The 14728-nt window shown below is 40.4% G+C and overlaps 1 protein-coding gene across 7 annotated transcripts in view; it reads right to left on the reverse strand.

The window, feature by feature from the left end:
* Positions 1 to 331: 331 nt before the first annotated feature.
* The window catches only part of GEMIN8 (gem nuclear organelle associated protein 8), a 53258-nt gene continuing 38861 nt past the window's right edge, over positions 332 to 14728 (reverse strand). For all 7 annotated transcript variants that reach the window (XM_089508061.1, XM_089508063.1, XM_089508062.1 and 4 more), the window contains one exon: positions 332 to 1591. In XM_089508061.1, the coding sequence (XP_089364187.1) occupies positions 1335 to 1591 (257 nt within the window). In that variant the 3' untranslated portion in view covers positions 332 to 1334. The remainder of the gene's footprint in view (positions 1592 to 14728) is intronic.

Consider the following 14728-nt stretch of genomic DNA (forward strand, 5'->3'; position numbering starts at 1 on the left):
TATGCAGTTCAGTGGTTCTTCATAGCTGTTTTTGGTTCAAACAACAGTCAGTGTGCATGTGTGTATGCATATATGTGAGGGGGAAGGACCACTCTGTGTATGGGAGACAACTTAACCCTTTCACTCCACCTCATTCCTAATTGGAATTGTGCCCCCCCCCCCCATGCCTATTATTTGCACAGAAAAGAAAGTTATCTATTTGGAGAACCAAGTAATACCTACAGTAATGTTCCAAGTAATCATATCTACTTTGGCCTGTACAGGGTTTGGCTTTTTGATCAGCTATATGCAATTTCATAGTCAGTGTAAACACTCATATTGATTCCATAAATGTTTATTACATGTTCATACTGTAGAGACAGAAAAACTCAAATAAATGAAAGAAAGGAAAGTATTTATACATGTTTGCTTTATGCTGGAACCCTACAGGCTAGATTTCAGTCTGGAGGAGAGAGATTTCCTATACTACTGGAATGTCTGAGAAAGTATTCAACTAACATAGGCACAGTACAGACCACCCGAAAACGGCGGCCTGCAGGCACCCATTTTAACTCCAGAGGGATGCTGCAGCCGCTAGATCGTGGGACATCCCTCTGGAATTAAAAGAACTTGGTTTTTCCGGGTTCTTTTCCTGTCGCCCTGGTTACGTCACGAGTGCGCCATGTAACAGATGCACCGCACCGTGTGGACGCTATGTGTTCATTACATAAAGATGGCGGCACCTGTGTGGATGGGACGCCACCATTATGCCACTGCCCGCATGTAGTAGGGCTTGGGACCCTGCGGCTGGTGCACAGTCCCGAGCCCTACTATTGTCTATATGTACCGGGCCTATATGACAGTAACTGAATACATAGTACTCTGGCCAACTACTTCAGCTGCCTCAAGAATATCATTGAAATGTGGCAAAAAACGTACACACATTTAAAACCTATGACAAAGCTAGCATAATGCATAAAAACTAAAATTTAATTTTTGACCTGGACAAGGTTTGGATAGTCTTTAACCTTTTTCACATAACAAAGTGAAAACAAATGCTGCCTCACTTCCTGCAAAGCCAAGACAGGCCAAAATTAAATTAGCTGAAATATACTTTAAAAAGAGAATTTTCCTCATCCCTTGCAGTACAAATGATCAACTCTGCTCTTCCTGTTGAGCTGGAATGGATTCTGGAAACTAGCAAAGCCATTCAGAGGAGAGTTGGAAAGGGGAAAGGAAAATAAATGAAAGGCCTTTTTGCTGACTCTTGATTCATTCACCTAAATCCTTCTGCTTGGTGGAGCATTAAGATATGCAGCTCTGAGTCTCCTAACAGGGACAGAGAAAGACATAGTTCAGAGTTTCAGAGGAATAATGGGCCAGTACTTGGGCTGCTTTTTATCACACTTCCTATCAAAACTGAGTTGCATGGTCGTCTCCATAGCCTGGATTTTACTGGCTCCCACACCATAGAGTTTTCTCATTTCAGCTATTCTTCTCTCTCCAGGCTTCTCCGCAGGGGGCTGGGCAGATCGACCTGTTGACAGGTGAAGATCGTGGTCAGCTTCAACATACATGTCCTGGTGTTCCGCCTCCAGCTGCTGCTGTTTTCCTAAATAAAACAAAACATAGGTCATGAACTGATCTCATCACCTACGCCAGCTGTGTTAAAAGTTTATCTCAAAACCATGTCCTGGATATCAAGATGCACATACAACTTTAAAACCCACTGCAAAAACTACTTGAGCACTACTAGGCTGTTAGATCTGTGTTACCACAGGTCTGAAGCTTAACAGCTGCACTGAAGCATAATAGCTTATTTTTTTTCTGGGCAAAATGAAGTTTATTGTTCTATTTAGATTTTTTTTTGCACTTCTATCTTGTCTTTTTCCCAAAATGGGATCCAAGGTGGCTAACAATGATTTTAAAAAGATCCAACTAAAACATTAGAGAAGTTGAAAAGGAATTAAATATCAACTTTATTAAAAATATGATTAAACCCATTACTGATTAAATTGTTGATTATCTGTAAAGAGAACAAGTTTGAGTATTGGGCTATGACTCTGGAGACTAGGGTTTGATTCCCAGCTCAGCATGAAACCAACTGGGTGACTTCGGGCAAATCACTTGCTCTCAGCATCAGAGGAAAGCAATGGCAAAACCTCCTCTGAACAAATCTTGCCAAGAAAACCCCATCATATCGCCTGAGGGTTGCCATAGGTCGGAAATGACGTGAAGGCACAACACAACAACAATCTGTTAGACTTAGCAGGCTTGGTTCCAAAACATCTAAGGAACTCAGCCTGCCTGCTATCTAAATCTTCCAGAGAGACTCTTGTTAATGTCCTCATTGTGGTTGAGGCACAGCTTTTAGGGGAAAAAACAGAGCATTTCCCATGGCCAGGACAAGGTCATATTCTTTAACTCAGGAGGACTACTCATCCCCATCCTATTTTTCACCTGGCTATTCTAACACATATTTGTCTTGCTGGGTGGTAAACTCTTTGGGAGATGACCCTTCACTCCTTCCCCAGGTTTCTTAGTTGGTTTTATCTGCTGCACCTTTCTAAGCTTGGAACAATGACAACAGATTTAGGCATATGCACAACAGTGGAAGCTGGCTCCCTGCTGAATGGAGCAGGTGGTAGTCTGCAAAGATGTGGAAGATACTCCCAAAGCAGGTGCCCATTTACACTACAGATTGAGTCTCCCTTATCCAAAATGACGAGAAGTGTTTTAGATTTGGGGTTTGGGTTTGGGTTTTGTTTTTGTTTTTTTTTGCATTTTGGAATACCTGTATTGCATATACATACATATGAGATATCTTCGAGAAGGGACCCCAAGTCTAAACACAATGTTTATTTATGCTTCATATATTCATATGCATTATGTAATTTCATACATAATATTTGTAATATTTTTTTGCTTGAAACAGTTTGAGTACACTGAACCATCAGAAAGGAAAAGTGTCACTATCTCAGCCACCCATAAAAAAGATTTGGCTTTTGAAATATTTTGGATTTTGGGATTCTGGATAAGGGAGACTCAACCTATACTGAATTATAATGCTACAACTGCACTTTAGCTGCCATGTTTCTGTGCCATGGAATCCTGGGACATGCAGTTCAGGGAGGGACATTTAGAGTTGTCAGATTACCTTGTGTCTCACCAAACTACAAACTTCAGGATTCCACAGGCTGGAACCATGAGAGTTAAATGGAACAATAGTGTTATAATTGTGTAGTATGAATAGGCCTTGGGTGATGGCGCAGGGAAGTTCCCTCCACATGATTTATCATAGTTAAATCTTTTATTTAACATTTTCAGGGAGCTGTCTTGGGGAGGGCAATGGAGAAATATGCTTCTTTCAACCCAGTTCCATATGATTAAATCTATATTTAGTCCTTTGTTTAATGTTTAATTTGCTCTTTAAAGTGATCTTCACCTGTGCAATCACAATGTTTAATTTGCCCTTTAAAGTGATGTTCACCTATGCTATACGATCTGGGTCATATCCACCCCCACCCCCCACGCAGCATCCCATGTGCCAGGGACCAGTACCATATTTGAGCCCATGGTCCACAATTATTTCTTTCTCTCCTAGAAACTTGTCAGGGACCAGTGTGGATGGCTCAGGAACTGGCACAAGTCCACCAGCCACTACTCTGAGTATCCCTAATATAAATCACCTTAATCGTTCCAAGTGATATAGATGGGTGGAATATAAATAGTCTTAATAGGTCCTTCTACAAGTCACAATCTCAGCCTCAGAGGATGGCAATGGCAACCCCCTTTTGAAGAAACTTGCCAAGAAAACCCATGATCGGTGAAGGCCTTAGGGTTGGTGTAAGTCGGAAATGACTTGAAGGCACACAACAACAAGTTCTTTGCATGTGAAGTAGAATCTCAATAAGAATAACAAGTACATCTCATGAAAAGTGAGCAGGAAGTGAAGAATGAAATAAAAATAACAGAAAAGACAAAATGGCAAACATTTTTTTCTTTTTAAAAAAAGTATGAACAGATTTTGTACCAAAGAACATACATGTCGTGCACACACCCAATAGTTAAATTAAACTTTGCCTCTTCCAATAAAATGGAATGAACAGGCCTAAACTGTTTTGCAGCTGTGGAGATGAAATGATAAAACAGGACAATGTAACTTTAGCCGAACTTCTGCCAATGAAAACTGCTGACATTTTCGAGAGGAAGAGAAAGGACAAGTCTCAGCCTGCCATACATGCCCAAGCTATGCTTGTCTTGTGAAACACAGCTGTTGCTATTCTGTTTACAGACACCTGCCAAATTTACACACTACTGCATACTCACAGGGGTGCAATTCATTATTTTCCCCATTAAACACTACCTAAGGTAGCAACAGACGTCATAGAGTGTTAAACATGAATTACTGGTATTCAGACTGATTCACGTAGTATCCTTTCTGCTTGAATGATTTTAATTTCTGCTTTCCACTGTGAAATATTTAGCTTTTCAGACCGATGGAAATAGGTTATGGGCAATTTTATCTGCCAGTTTAAGAAGTGAATAATTTGGGACCAACAACCACCCTCATTCTCTAAAGCCAGCTGAAGGCTAAGTTTAACAAGGATGGCATTTAGAAAGCAATGACTATAGTTATAAAAAGTTGTCACACTACAAATCCTGGGGGAGAAAATAAAATCAGAAACCTCATCTTAATTCAAAACTGATGTTTGATTTTTCCCTGACAGAATGTTTGAACAATATACTCCCATTTTAAGAGCCCCTGCCTTGAGTCTCTAAAAGTTACATGCTGCTCTGCTTTACTGGCTTGTGGTCTTTTGCCAAATGTATCTTTGCAGGAAATGGACACATGTGCAGACCTTCTTAAGGAACAGCTGCGTGCGTCTAAAGTCGCACTGGAAACAGCCCATCTTTGTTCTTCATTACCAACTCCCATCCTCAACAGTAAACGGGGAAGATTATTATCTTCCGGGAGAATAGCTTTATTTTATTTATTTTGCTTTATTTGGAAGATGTCTACCCTGCTGTTCAGCTTGGAAGCTCTCAGAACGGCTAACAGAAATAAACAGAATAACAGAAAAATGACCTAAATGGACAGGTAAGACAGTTAATTGCAGCTAAAACTACATATAATCCAATCGTATGAAATCAGGGCATTTGAAAAGATCTTCATCTTGGGTCTTTTTACATTACAATTATGGCACTATCATATCACTTCAACTGCCTCATTTCCCCCCATCACTATAGTGGCAGTTCAGGAGGAACAGTCAGAATTCTTAGCCAAATTACAAAGCCCAGGACTTCACAGGATGCAGCCATGGTACTTAAAATGGAATCATAGTGGTACAGTTGTGTAGTGTTAAAAGGCCTCTAGTTCAGTCCCCCATACCAAAGCCATGGTCTAGCAAAGTTCCATGAAGAATAAAATTGCAAAACCAGAGGTCCACAAGTAAGAAGCCATTTAATTTACTTTCTGCCTCACATCCAAAGATGGAAGGAGCTATACGAGAGGGCATCTGGAGATAATTCTGCTGGGGCAGGGGTGTTATAAGACACCCCCCCTCCCCGGGAAACTGCTTTTAAGAAATATGTGTTGGGGCTATGAAACTTCAATCAGCCCTCCACATTTGTAGTGTTGACTTTTGTGGGTTTGATTAACAGGTCAACTCTAGCAATCCCTAGGTCCTCCAGAGAGAATTTGTTAGAGTTGTGCTGGAGGACCTAGAGATTACTACAGAAAACACTTCTATAGGCATTTGCAGGCCCTCCAGCATGATTGTATGGCCAACAGTTGCAAGATGTTGACCACAGAGTTGTGCTGGAAGACCTAGAGATTCCTAGAGAGGTGGTCTCTCAGGTAAAAAAAGTGGTGTTTTTTATTTGCATTTTTTCTATTTTTATGAGGGTCCTGTGCCCCTAACCCCAGTGAATGTGGAGGGCCCATTGTATAAGGGCTAGCTCTATAACCAACAAATAGAGCAGTGGTTCCCAACCTGTGGGTCAGGACCCCTTTGGGGGTCGAATGACCCTTTCATGGGGGTCGCCTAAGACCATTGGAAAACACCTATTTAATTACAGTTATGAAATAGCAACGAAATAATTTCATGGGTTTGGGTCACCACAGCATGAAGAACTGTATTAAAGGGTCGCGGCATTAGGAAGGTTGGGAACCACTGAAATAGAGGAAGGAAATATTCTGGTCCAATGAGGATACCCTCCCCTTGTGAGAAGGTACTTTGCACACAGAAAGCCTGTTTGTACATGTGTCAAATACAAGAAGAATAGCTGCTGGGCACAACTGGGTTATGCCTGTTTTTGTACAGCCACCATCACACATTCCTTGAAAGCGCGGAGAGGGTTTTGCCTGGACTTTCACAATGCCCGGGCAGATTTATGCAAGAAAAAATAGTCCTAGATAAATCCTATTTCTAGTTTAAGATTTTATATTTATTTTTGCTTTTTTCAGGCAGGTTAAGGCCAGATCCCATCAAATCTTGGAAGATAAGCTGGGCCAGGCCTGGATAATACTTGTATGGGAGATCACCAAGAAATACCAGGTGCTGTAGGCTATATTTCAGAGTAAGGAACTGGTAAAACACTTCTGATTTTTCCTTTCCTCAATACCCTAAAGGCACTAAATCCTATCTGATCTTGGAAATTAAGCAGAGTTAACCATGGTTAGTACTTGGATGGGAGACTGTCAATGAATATCAGGTTCTTTATGCCAGGAGGGAGCTGGCAAAACCACATCTGAATATTCCTTGTCTAAGAAAACCCTATGAAATTAATGGGATTACCATAAATCAACAGGCAGCGTGAACACACATGTGTACAAACAAGATAGGCTTTATTGCTTCCAGTTGCTCTATTCTTCACCAGTTAGAGGCGGGATGGCTTTCATAAGCTGATGGACTACAACTTTCATCATTCCTTAACATTGACTATACTGATCAAGGCTGATGGTAGCTGCAGTCAAATACTTTTGGATGGCCACAATTCCCTGAACTAAAAGCTTCTGAACAGTCTTTGAGAAGGTGTTATTAAGGAACAGAAAATCAAGTACTGTATATGCTTTCTGGAAGTTTTAAAAGGAGCCCTGGTGGCGCAGTGGTTAAATGCCTGTACTGCAGCCATTCACTCAAAACCACAAGGTTGCGAGTTCAAGACCAGCAAAAGGGCCCAAGCTCGACTCAGGCTTGCATCCTTCCGAGGTCGCTAAAATGAGTACCCAGACTGTTGGGGGCTAATTAGCTTACTTGCTGTTCACCGCTATGATCCTTGGAATAGCGGTATATAAATAAAACAAATTATTATTATTATTATTATTATTATTATTATAAGAATGAATCCATTGACAATATTTATGGACTGGATTTCAATGTATCCCAAAAAGAACTGTGGAGGAGGATACTATGCGAGCTAGCACTTATCTAGCACTGCAGAGACTTCAAATAGTGTTACCCACCTTAGACAACATACATTAGGGTAGAAGGAGACTACTACTCGCACAGTGCAGCTTCCCTTTCCTTTCCCTGAGTGACTGACTGACCTCTGCTCCTGAAAAGTCCCCGAAACTTCTAAAAATATATGGGGGAACAAGGAGTGAGACTGAAAGGGGAATGAAGAATCAGTTTTCCCAATGGTATCTATTCTGTTGGCAAATGGATGTAGTTGCATATAACCCAGAATCGTGAAATCTCAATTAATAATCCCAAAAGACAATAATCAGCTATCACCCACATACTACAGAAAGAAGATAGAGGCTGAGAGAACATGTGCCCTGTTCATCGAGTACAAGGGTGGATTTCATAAAGATTTCAAGCTGCATGCAAGCCAGCTAGTGTCTAGCACAGCTCCTGGGATCCACTGACTCCACAGATCCCTGAACATGTTTTTGGCCACACACTTTCTTGAATGAAAGAACAGTCTCAGCATCCCTGTAACATGCAGAGATGCTATTCGTCTGCAAAAACAAAACAGAACCACCCCCAAAGGTGAACAAGGGTGATATAAAATGGTAGCTGCAATGACAGAATGTGGCTCTCTAGAGCGGCCAAAAGTCAGGCAGTTTGGCTGTTAGGGTTCAGGAGTTCATACGTTCCTGATCTAATGATTTAATGGTAGGAAAGAGATTTTAATCAGAAACCTGATTCATAGTTTAGTTATATAATGACAACTTTTAACTTTCAGCAAAATTTCAGAAAATGATCTGATGGACAAAAGCATACTTTGATACAGTATACCTGGAAGGTTCTGCTTACACAGTCTTCTAAATATGTACTAGCACTAGCATGTACATATTATGCACATAGTCCTGTTTAGCTTGCAATGCCATGCAAATCTTTAAACTCTTTAGACTCATTGGATACACACCAATGAAATAATCTGCAGACTGTATACCAAAATCAAGCATCTTGCCATATCTGCTTCAAAACATCTGCAGTATATTTTATGTCTGTTAAAAAAAGTGTGTGTGTGTGTGTGTAGCAGCAGCTGAATGACAGTCTGGCCCCAAAAGCAAATTATACCTCATTCATGGAAAATAGATATTTAAACAGTACAATCTGGAACTTCAATTTCTGGATTCATTTCTTTGCTGGATTGTAATGCCTGCAGACATAAAGTCTTGTCTCCCCATTAAAGGTTGCCATAATTTACTCTGTTTCCCCCGCATCAGCATAAACAAGTAAAACTGCTGCTTCGAATGGTGGTGGAAAATGGGAAGTCCTGGAAAGCCTTTGGATTTTCAGACTCTTCCCATCTACTTTTTCTTACTTTGTCAAGCTTTCGCCCCCATCCCCCCAAAAAAATCTGCTCACAGCCATCGGTACCATGTGCTTAAATGATTTCTGGATGACTGAACACTTTTTTGTGCCAGGCCAAGTTCACAGTCTAGACAACCCAGAGGTAAAAATGCAAAGCTTGTATATCAGAATAAAGTCCCAAGCCTTTGGTTGCAATGGCTTATTTATAGTACTTTACAAAATTATTTATCTTTATATTAATTTTTGTAGTTGTCACTGACACCACCATTTTTTTCTTGGTAGTGTTTTGTACTTTTAAATGGCGTTTGTAACTGGAGGGTGTTTATAGTGGGAGAGTGGTGCATAAATCTTTTAAGAGAAGGTGTATATTCTACAACTGCAACAAGAAATTTAAAATTGTAAAAGGGAGCTAATGGGATTTTTATAACTGGTGCATGGAAAAAGGGAAAATATAGCTCAGGAAATAAAGACACCCCCTCCATTCTATAATTCGAGCAGGATCACACTACATGTACTATATGAGCCTACCAAAATGCACTACATTTGAGCTTAAGAAAAAAAATCAAGTTTGCACGTCATATAAATTTGGTAAATTATGGTCATTTTGCAATTTCCTTATACGTATTTATTTTGCCAAGTTTATCTATGTGTTTTCTAAAAACATAACACAAACACTGCTTACTTCCAGCAACATTTTAGTAATGCTGGCCAAGAATTCTCCCATTGCCACTGAGAGAACATAAAAATCTGTTGCAATAGATTATGTACAGTATTTTCCTTGACATTCCTTTTTCTTAATTTCAGAAATAAAGACAGTGAGGTATGCATTTTTAAAACCGATATACTGACAAATCATCTAGCCTTTTAACAACATGAAAGCAATCTTACAGATTCCTGACCCAAACATTGCCTACGATGACGTCACTGTAAGCCAGCATTATAAAGCAGACCAATGAACGCTTTGTCAATGCAAACAAAATGAATCCACAAAGCGGAAAGCAGGATTTATTAGTTTAAGTTTCTAACAAAAATATTATCTTACCCCACAGTTCAGTCTTGCTTATGGTGAATCACTGGCCACACAGAAATTAGAGCAAATAGGCAACTTTGAAGCATGTGATTTGCACCCAAATTCTTCATTTCCTGAATGCTGAAATGTGTGTGTATGTGCCTTCAAGTTGCCTGTCAACTTATGGTAGCCCCATTAATTTCATAGGGCTTTCTTAAGCAAGAGATACTTAGAGGTGGTTCTGCCAGTTTCTTCTTCTGGAATATAGCACCTGGGATTTCTTGGCAGTCTCCCATCCAAGTACTAACCAGGGCTTCCTGCTTATCTTCCAAGATCAGATGAGACCTGGTGCTTTTGGTGTATTTAGGCCAAAATACCTTGCAGGAAAGGATCTCTCTCTCTCTCTATTTAATTACAATTATGGAACAAAGTTGTTTCCAGAAATCATTATAGGAATGAAACACCTGAAGTTTCACATTTTGTTGATGCGTGCCTTCATGTAGTTTCTGATGCATATTGACCCTAAGAGGTATTCTTGGGAAATTTCTTCAGAGGGGGTTTACCACTGCTTTCCTCTGAGGCTGAGAGAGTGTGACTTGCCCAAGGTCACCCTGTGAGTTCCATGGCCAAGTGGGAGTTGAAACCTGGTCTCCAGAGTCCTAGGCCAACACTCAAATTACAACACCATTGTAGCTCCTTTAGCACAACACAGAAAAGTGGAATTTGATAAAAGACTGATTCCCCACCCCAACCCTGGCCTTGAATTCTGAAGAGAATTGGAACTGCTAGTTGGATTGATGTACACATGTTTCTGAATCTCTAAATCATCATTTAGACTAGAGGAAGGGTACACAAGATGTAGTCTGCCAACATATTTTGTGCAGCCTGCTAAATCTGCCTCTTCTCCTTTTCAACATGCTAGCACCATCCCTTCCTTTCTACTACACTCTGATTTTGTGATGGTCCTGGGGGCAGAGCACCTCCCTATGAACAGCATCTCCCTGGTTTAGAAGACTGAGAACATACTTTGGGTTGCACACATTCAATCCTCCTCCTGAATCCTCAGCTTCAATCACTCCTCTTTGCTATTACATCTGCAGTAGCAAACTATGGTTTGTTCTTATTCTAAAAATTAATGCTCAGATCTGTGCATGGCAAATCCGCGTATAAGGAGGGCCCACTGTATTTCATGTATGGTTCCAAAGGCAGTTACAAGGTTCTCAACTGTAAGAAACTTCTTTGCTACGGGCAATTGGAAGAGCAGACAACCCCTCCTCTATTCACATAAAAACAGACACAACCATCAACATCCGTAAAAAACAATGGATGTTACATATTGTTTCCTCTAATCCTCCACAGTGTCAAGCAGACATAATGGACTCATTCCTCTAAAAAGAACTGAGGAAAAAAAAACACACACACACACCAGGAATTATAGTAATCTGATCCTGATGTGTGATACATTAGTCTTCTATACATGTTTACCTACTACATAACTTTTAGAAGTAACGTGGGGAAGGAAATAATGGGCATTTTATTGGAAATAGGTTATTCATCATTCTAAAATAAATTACTCCATAATCTATTATTTTACATTTTTTTACAAACAAACAACCACTTTTGGTAGGGGGAAGTGGAAGGGAACACTGTTTCCTAATTTTTTTTGTGTGTGTTTTTCTAGGCCTTCACATCTCTGTCTCCAATGATGGTTTAGAGGATTAGGAACTGTAATGGTGGGGATCATCCCCATGTTTCTGGGATGAGTACTAGTCTGAAGGCCATGAAGCTCAATGTGACTATGGGCCAAGCACTGTCTCTCAAACTAGCCCCTTGCACATCCAAAAACATCAAAAATCCACCAAACTGTGATACCTTTATTGTGTCAACCAAAATACACAATATACATATAACAAGCTTTTGAAGCTCCACTAGCTTCTTCATCAGGCAAGGTGTTAAAAACCATACAGGGGAGAAAAAATTTGAAGATGTTAGTAATAGTCCTGCATTTTGCTGTTTTCATTCTCAGTTCAGATGGTACGGAGGGTATATCTTGCAGGTTGGCACCTCCTCCTTCTGGCCATGTGGCTGCTGGGAGATTCCCAAATTTAACATCCATGTGCAAAACAAAAATTTACTTCCTTTGCAATCCTATATGACTGCTAGCTGAAATGCCCAAAGTATTTGGAAGGAAGGGGCTATAGGTATAGCATGACTTAGAAAGTGATTGGGTCTGATGGTTATGTCCACATCCCAGGGGATTACATTTTACTGTTGAAAATAACTGAGCCTATAGATGATGGGGCATATGACAGTGTGACCCCCCCCCCCCTTTTTAATTTTCAAGACCTTCAGATCTTTCCCACAGCATCACACCTACCCACCTATCCATGGGCACACTGAGCTTCATGGTCTTCTAGCATTCCATTGAATGATATGATGATCACACAGCTGGCCTAAGGATGTGATGATCCATTAAATCAGAACTAGGAGACTTCTTGTCTGCAGTCCATTTGCAGTCCATGGAAGGGGGATCCTCATCTGCTCTGGTTCTGCTTTTATTTCCAATTAGTGACAGACAACTGAAGATAAGAAGCTAAAGTCTGGAAAAGTTTTGCATAGAACTGAGTTGTGCTTTGAAACCCAGAAAGCTGTTGCATGGGCGCTGTTGCCCCTAAGTAGACATGTACAGAATTGCCCTCTGCTTTATATCTTCTGTGAGTAAAGTACAAAATGCTAAGAATTACATCTATCCCTCTCCAATATTTTTGTTCGCATCTCTGCCCAACTCAAGAATTCTCCCGAGATACCCATGATGACCCTTCATAAATTTAGTCCCAGGCTGAAAAAGCTTCTGCACCCCTCCAGAAAATAGATGGTTTATCCAGGATGGTGAGAATAGTGCAATGGCAGCCAAGTTCTATCAAGGGCTTACCTCTATCAGAGGTATTGGAAGCACAAGTGCCTTCCCATCCAGAGACCTTTTCTTACAGCCAAAGATACACTCATACACTTTTTTTTGCATTACATAGTATTCTGTTCTTTTTACATGAGGGCAAAAAAGGTCAATAGGCAAAACAGAAATGCATTCCTATGAAGAGCCTGCTTTAGGTTTGATTGGAGTACTTCAATGGACAAAAAAGTAGGAAAGATTTTGGGTGTATCTACATCACACAGTTATAGCCATATGACACCACTTTAACTGTTATGGTACGTACTTTCTATGGACTTTTAGTTGGGTGATGCTAAAGAATTCTATTCCTATAGATCAGGGGAGTAGACTTCTCTCTAGCAGAAAATTCCCCATCAAACTACAAATCCAGGACTCTATAGATGGAGCTGGGATAGTTTAAAAGTGGCATTAAATTGCTATAACTATATAGTGAAAATACACTCTTTATCACAGTAGAGGGCAACCTGAAAGAGGGCATAGGCGTGGTACAGACTGCCCCAAAAGGGCAGCCTGCTGGCCCCTGTTTTTCCGCCAGAGGGAAGCCTCAGCTGTCAAACCGCGAGGCTTTTCGCAGGCAGAAAAAGGACCTGCAAAAGTGGGTTCTTTTGAAGCAGCGGCAGCAGCGTAATAAGTGTGCCACTGGTGCACTCATTACGTAAGTGCCGCGTGGCACTTACGTAACAATGGCGCGACCGTGTATACAGGGTGCCACCATTGTTACGCCCTCATCACGTGTGAGGATTGCGGGGCATGTGGGTGCTCCACCCTCAGACAACCCCTAGCACATGATGAGGGAACCTAAAAGGCCCGTATGTACTGGGCCATAGTTATTAAGAGGTAGTCCATTTTGGATGAAACGTACAGAAATCGTCTAAATCAAATACAGCCAATGCATGCTACAGCATGTCGTGTAAATGAAGGGGACTCTTCTCGAGTAAAGCAGACCTGCAGAAATAAAGTGTAACTGCTATCCAGCCATCAATGAACTTGTATACTGAGCATGTCAAAAGTACAGAATGGTGGTGGAGATTCAGAGGGGGAGGAGACGTGGCAACAGCTTTGTTTTTGCCTTTTGATCTGTAAGGACAATGCCTACTTTCCAACATCACAGGGTGTTTGGAAGGATTAATAAACTAATCGCCAAGAATAATTTAAAGATCTCTGGATGAAAAAAGATGCCCCATGGAAGCAAATACATAAGAATGTTTTCTTTTAAAAAATCTGCCACAATCTTTTATACACACACACACACACACACACACACACACACACACACATGACAAACAAATGGTTTATTTCGGATCTCTCAGTGGTGTAATGACACTTAAAATGCAATACTGTTTGGGGGGGGGGGGGGAATCCAGTTTCACCAGCAAGTTTATATTTGTCAGGAACTTCAAAGCATGTGTGAGGTTGCCAGAAATTTTCTCATCTTCTCTAATAAGATGTTCCCAAACAGGATATCATTTTATTCATTTTTTTTAAAAAAAGAGAATTAAAAATAAATTCCTGGATAAAATAAGCTAGTTTGCTTGGCAGGATCTGAGAGCAACTGTTTGTAAAAGTCAGACTGAATGCTTCTTCCACTGGAAAAAATGGTGTGCTTAATTTCAATGTGATATAAATAAAACCTTATTTTTCTACATGTTTGTCAAGCTGATGTTCCCGTCTTAGTACTGTACATTAAGTGTAGGTACGTTGTGTCAAAAATGCATTAGCCCAAATCCTCTTATACTGATCACATCTAGCCGCTTACTATGCTTATTTCCATGATGAAATAATGGAATTATTTTCAGATTCTGGCAGAAGCTAATAAGCTAGTTATCAGTTTCAAGTCTTCTTCTCAGATCAGTCCTTTAAAGAGATCCCAAGAGAGCAGTTTCTGAAGTACTAGGGATTCCATAACAAATTATCTCTTTTTATTGCCTGAGAGACAGATACCTCTGGAACTGAAGTTAAAACACTGTTAATCCTATTTTTGCAATGTTGGTCTATAATCAGACCCATTCATCATAAAAAAAA

This window comes from Sceloporus occidentalis, unplaced genomic scaffold, assembly GCF_023333645.1.
Source record: "Sceloporus occidentalis isolate IW3139 unplaced genomic scaffold, rSceOcc1.0.p SCAF_2, whole genome shotgun sequence".
Lineage (NCBI taxonomy): Eukaryota > Metazoa > Chordata > Lepidosauria > Squamata > Phrynosomatidae > Sceloporus > Sceloporus occidentalis.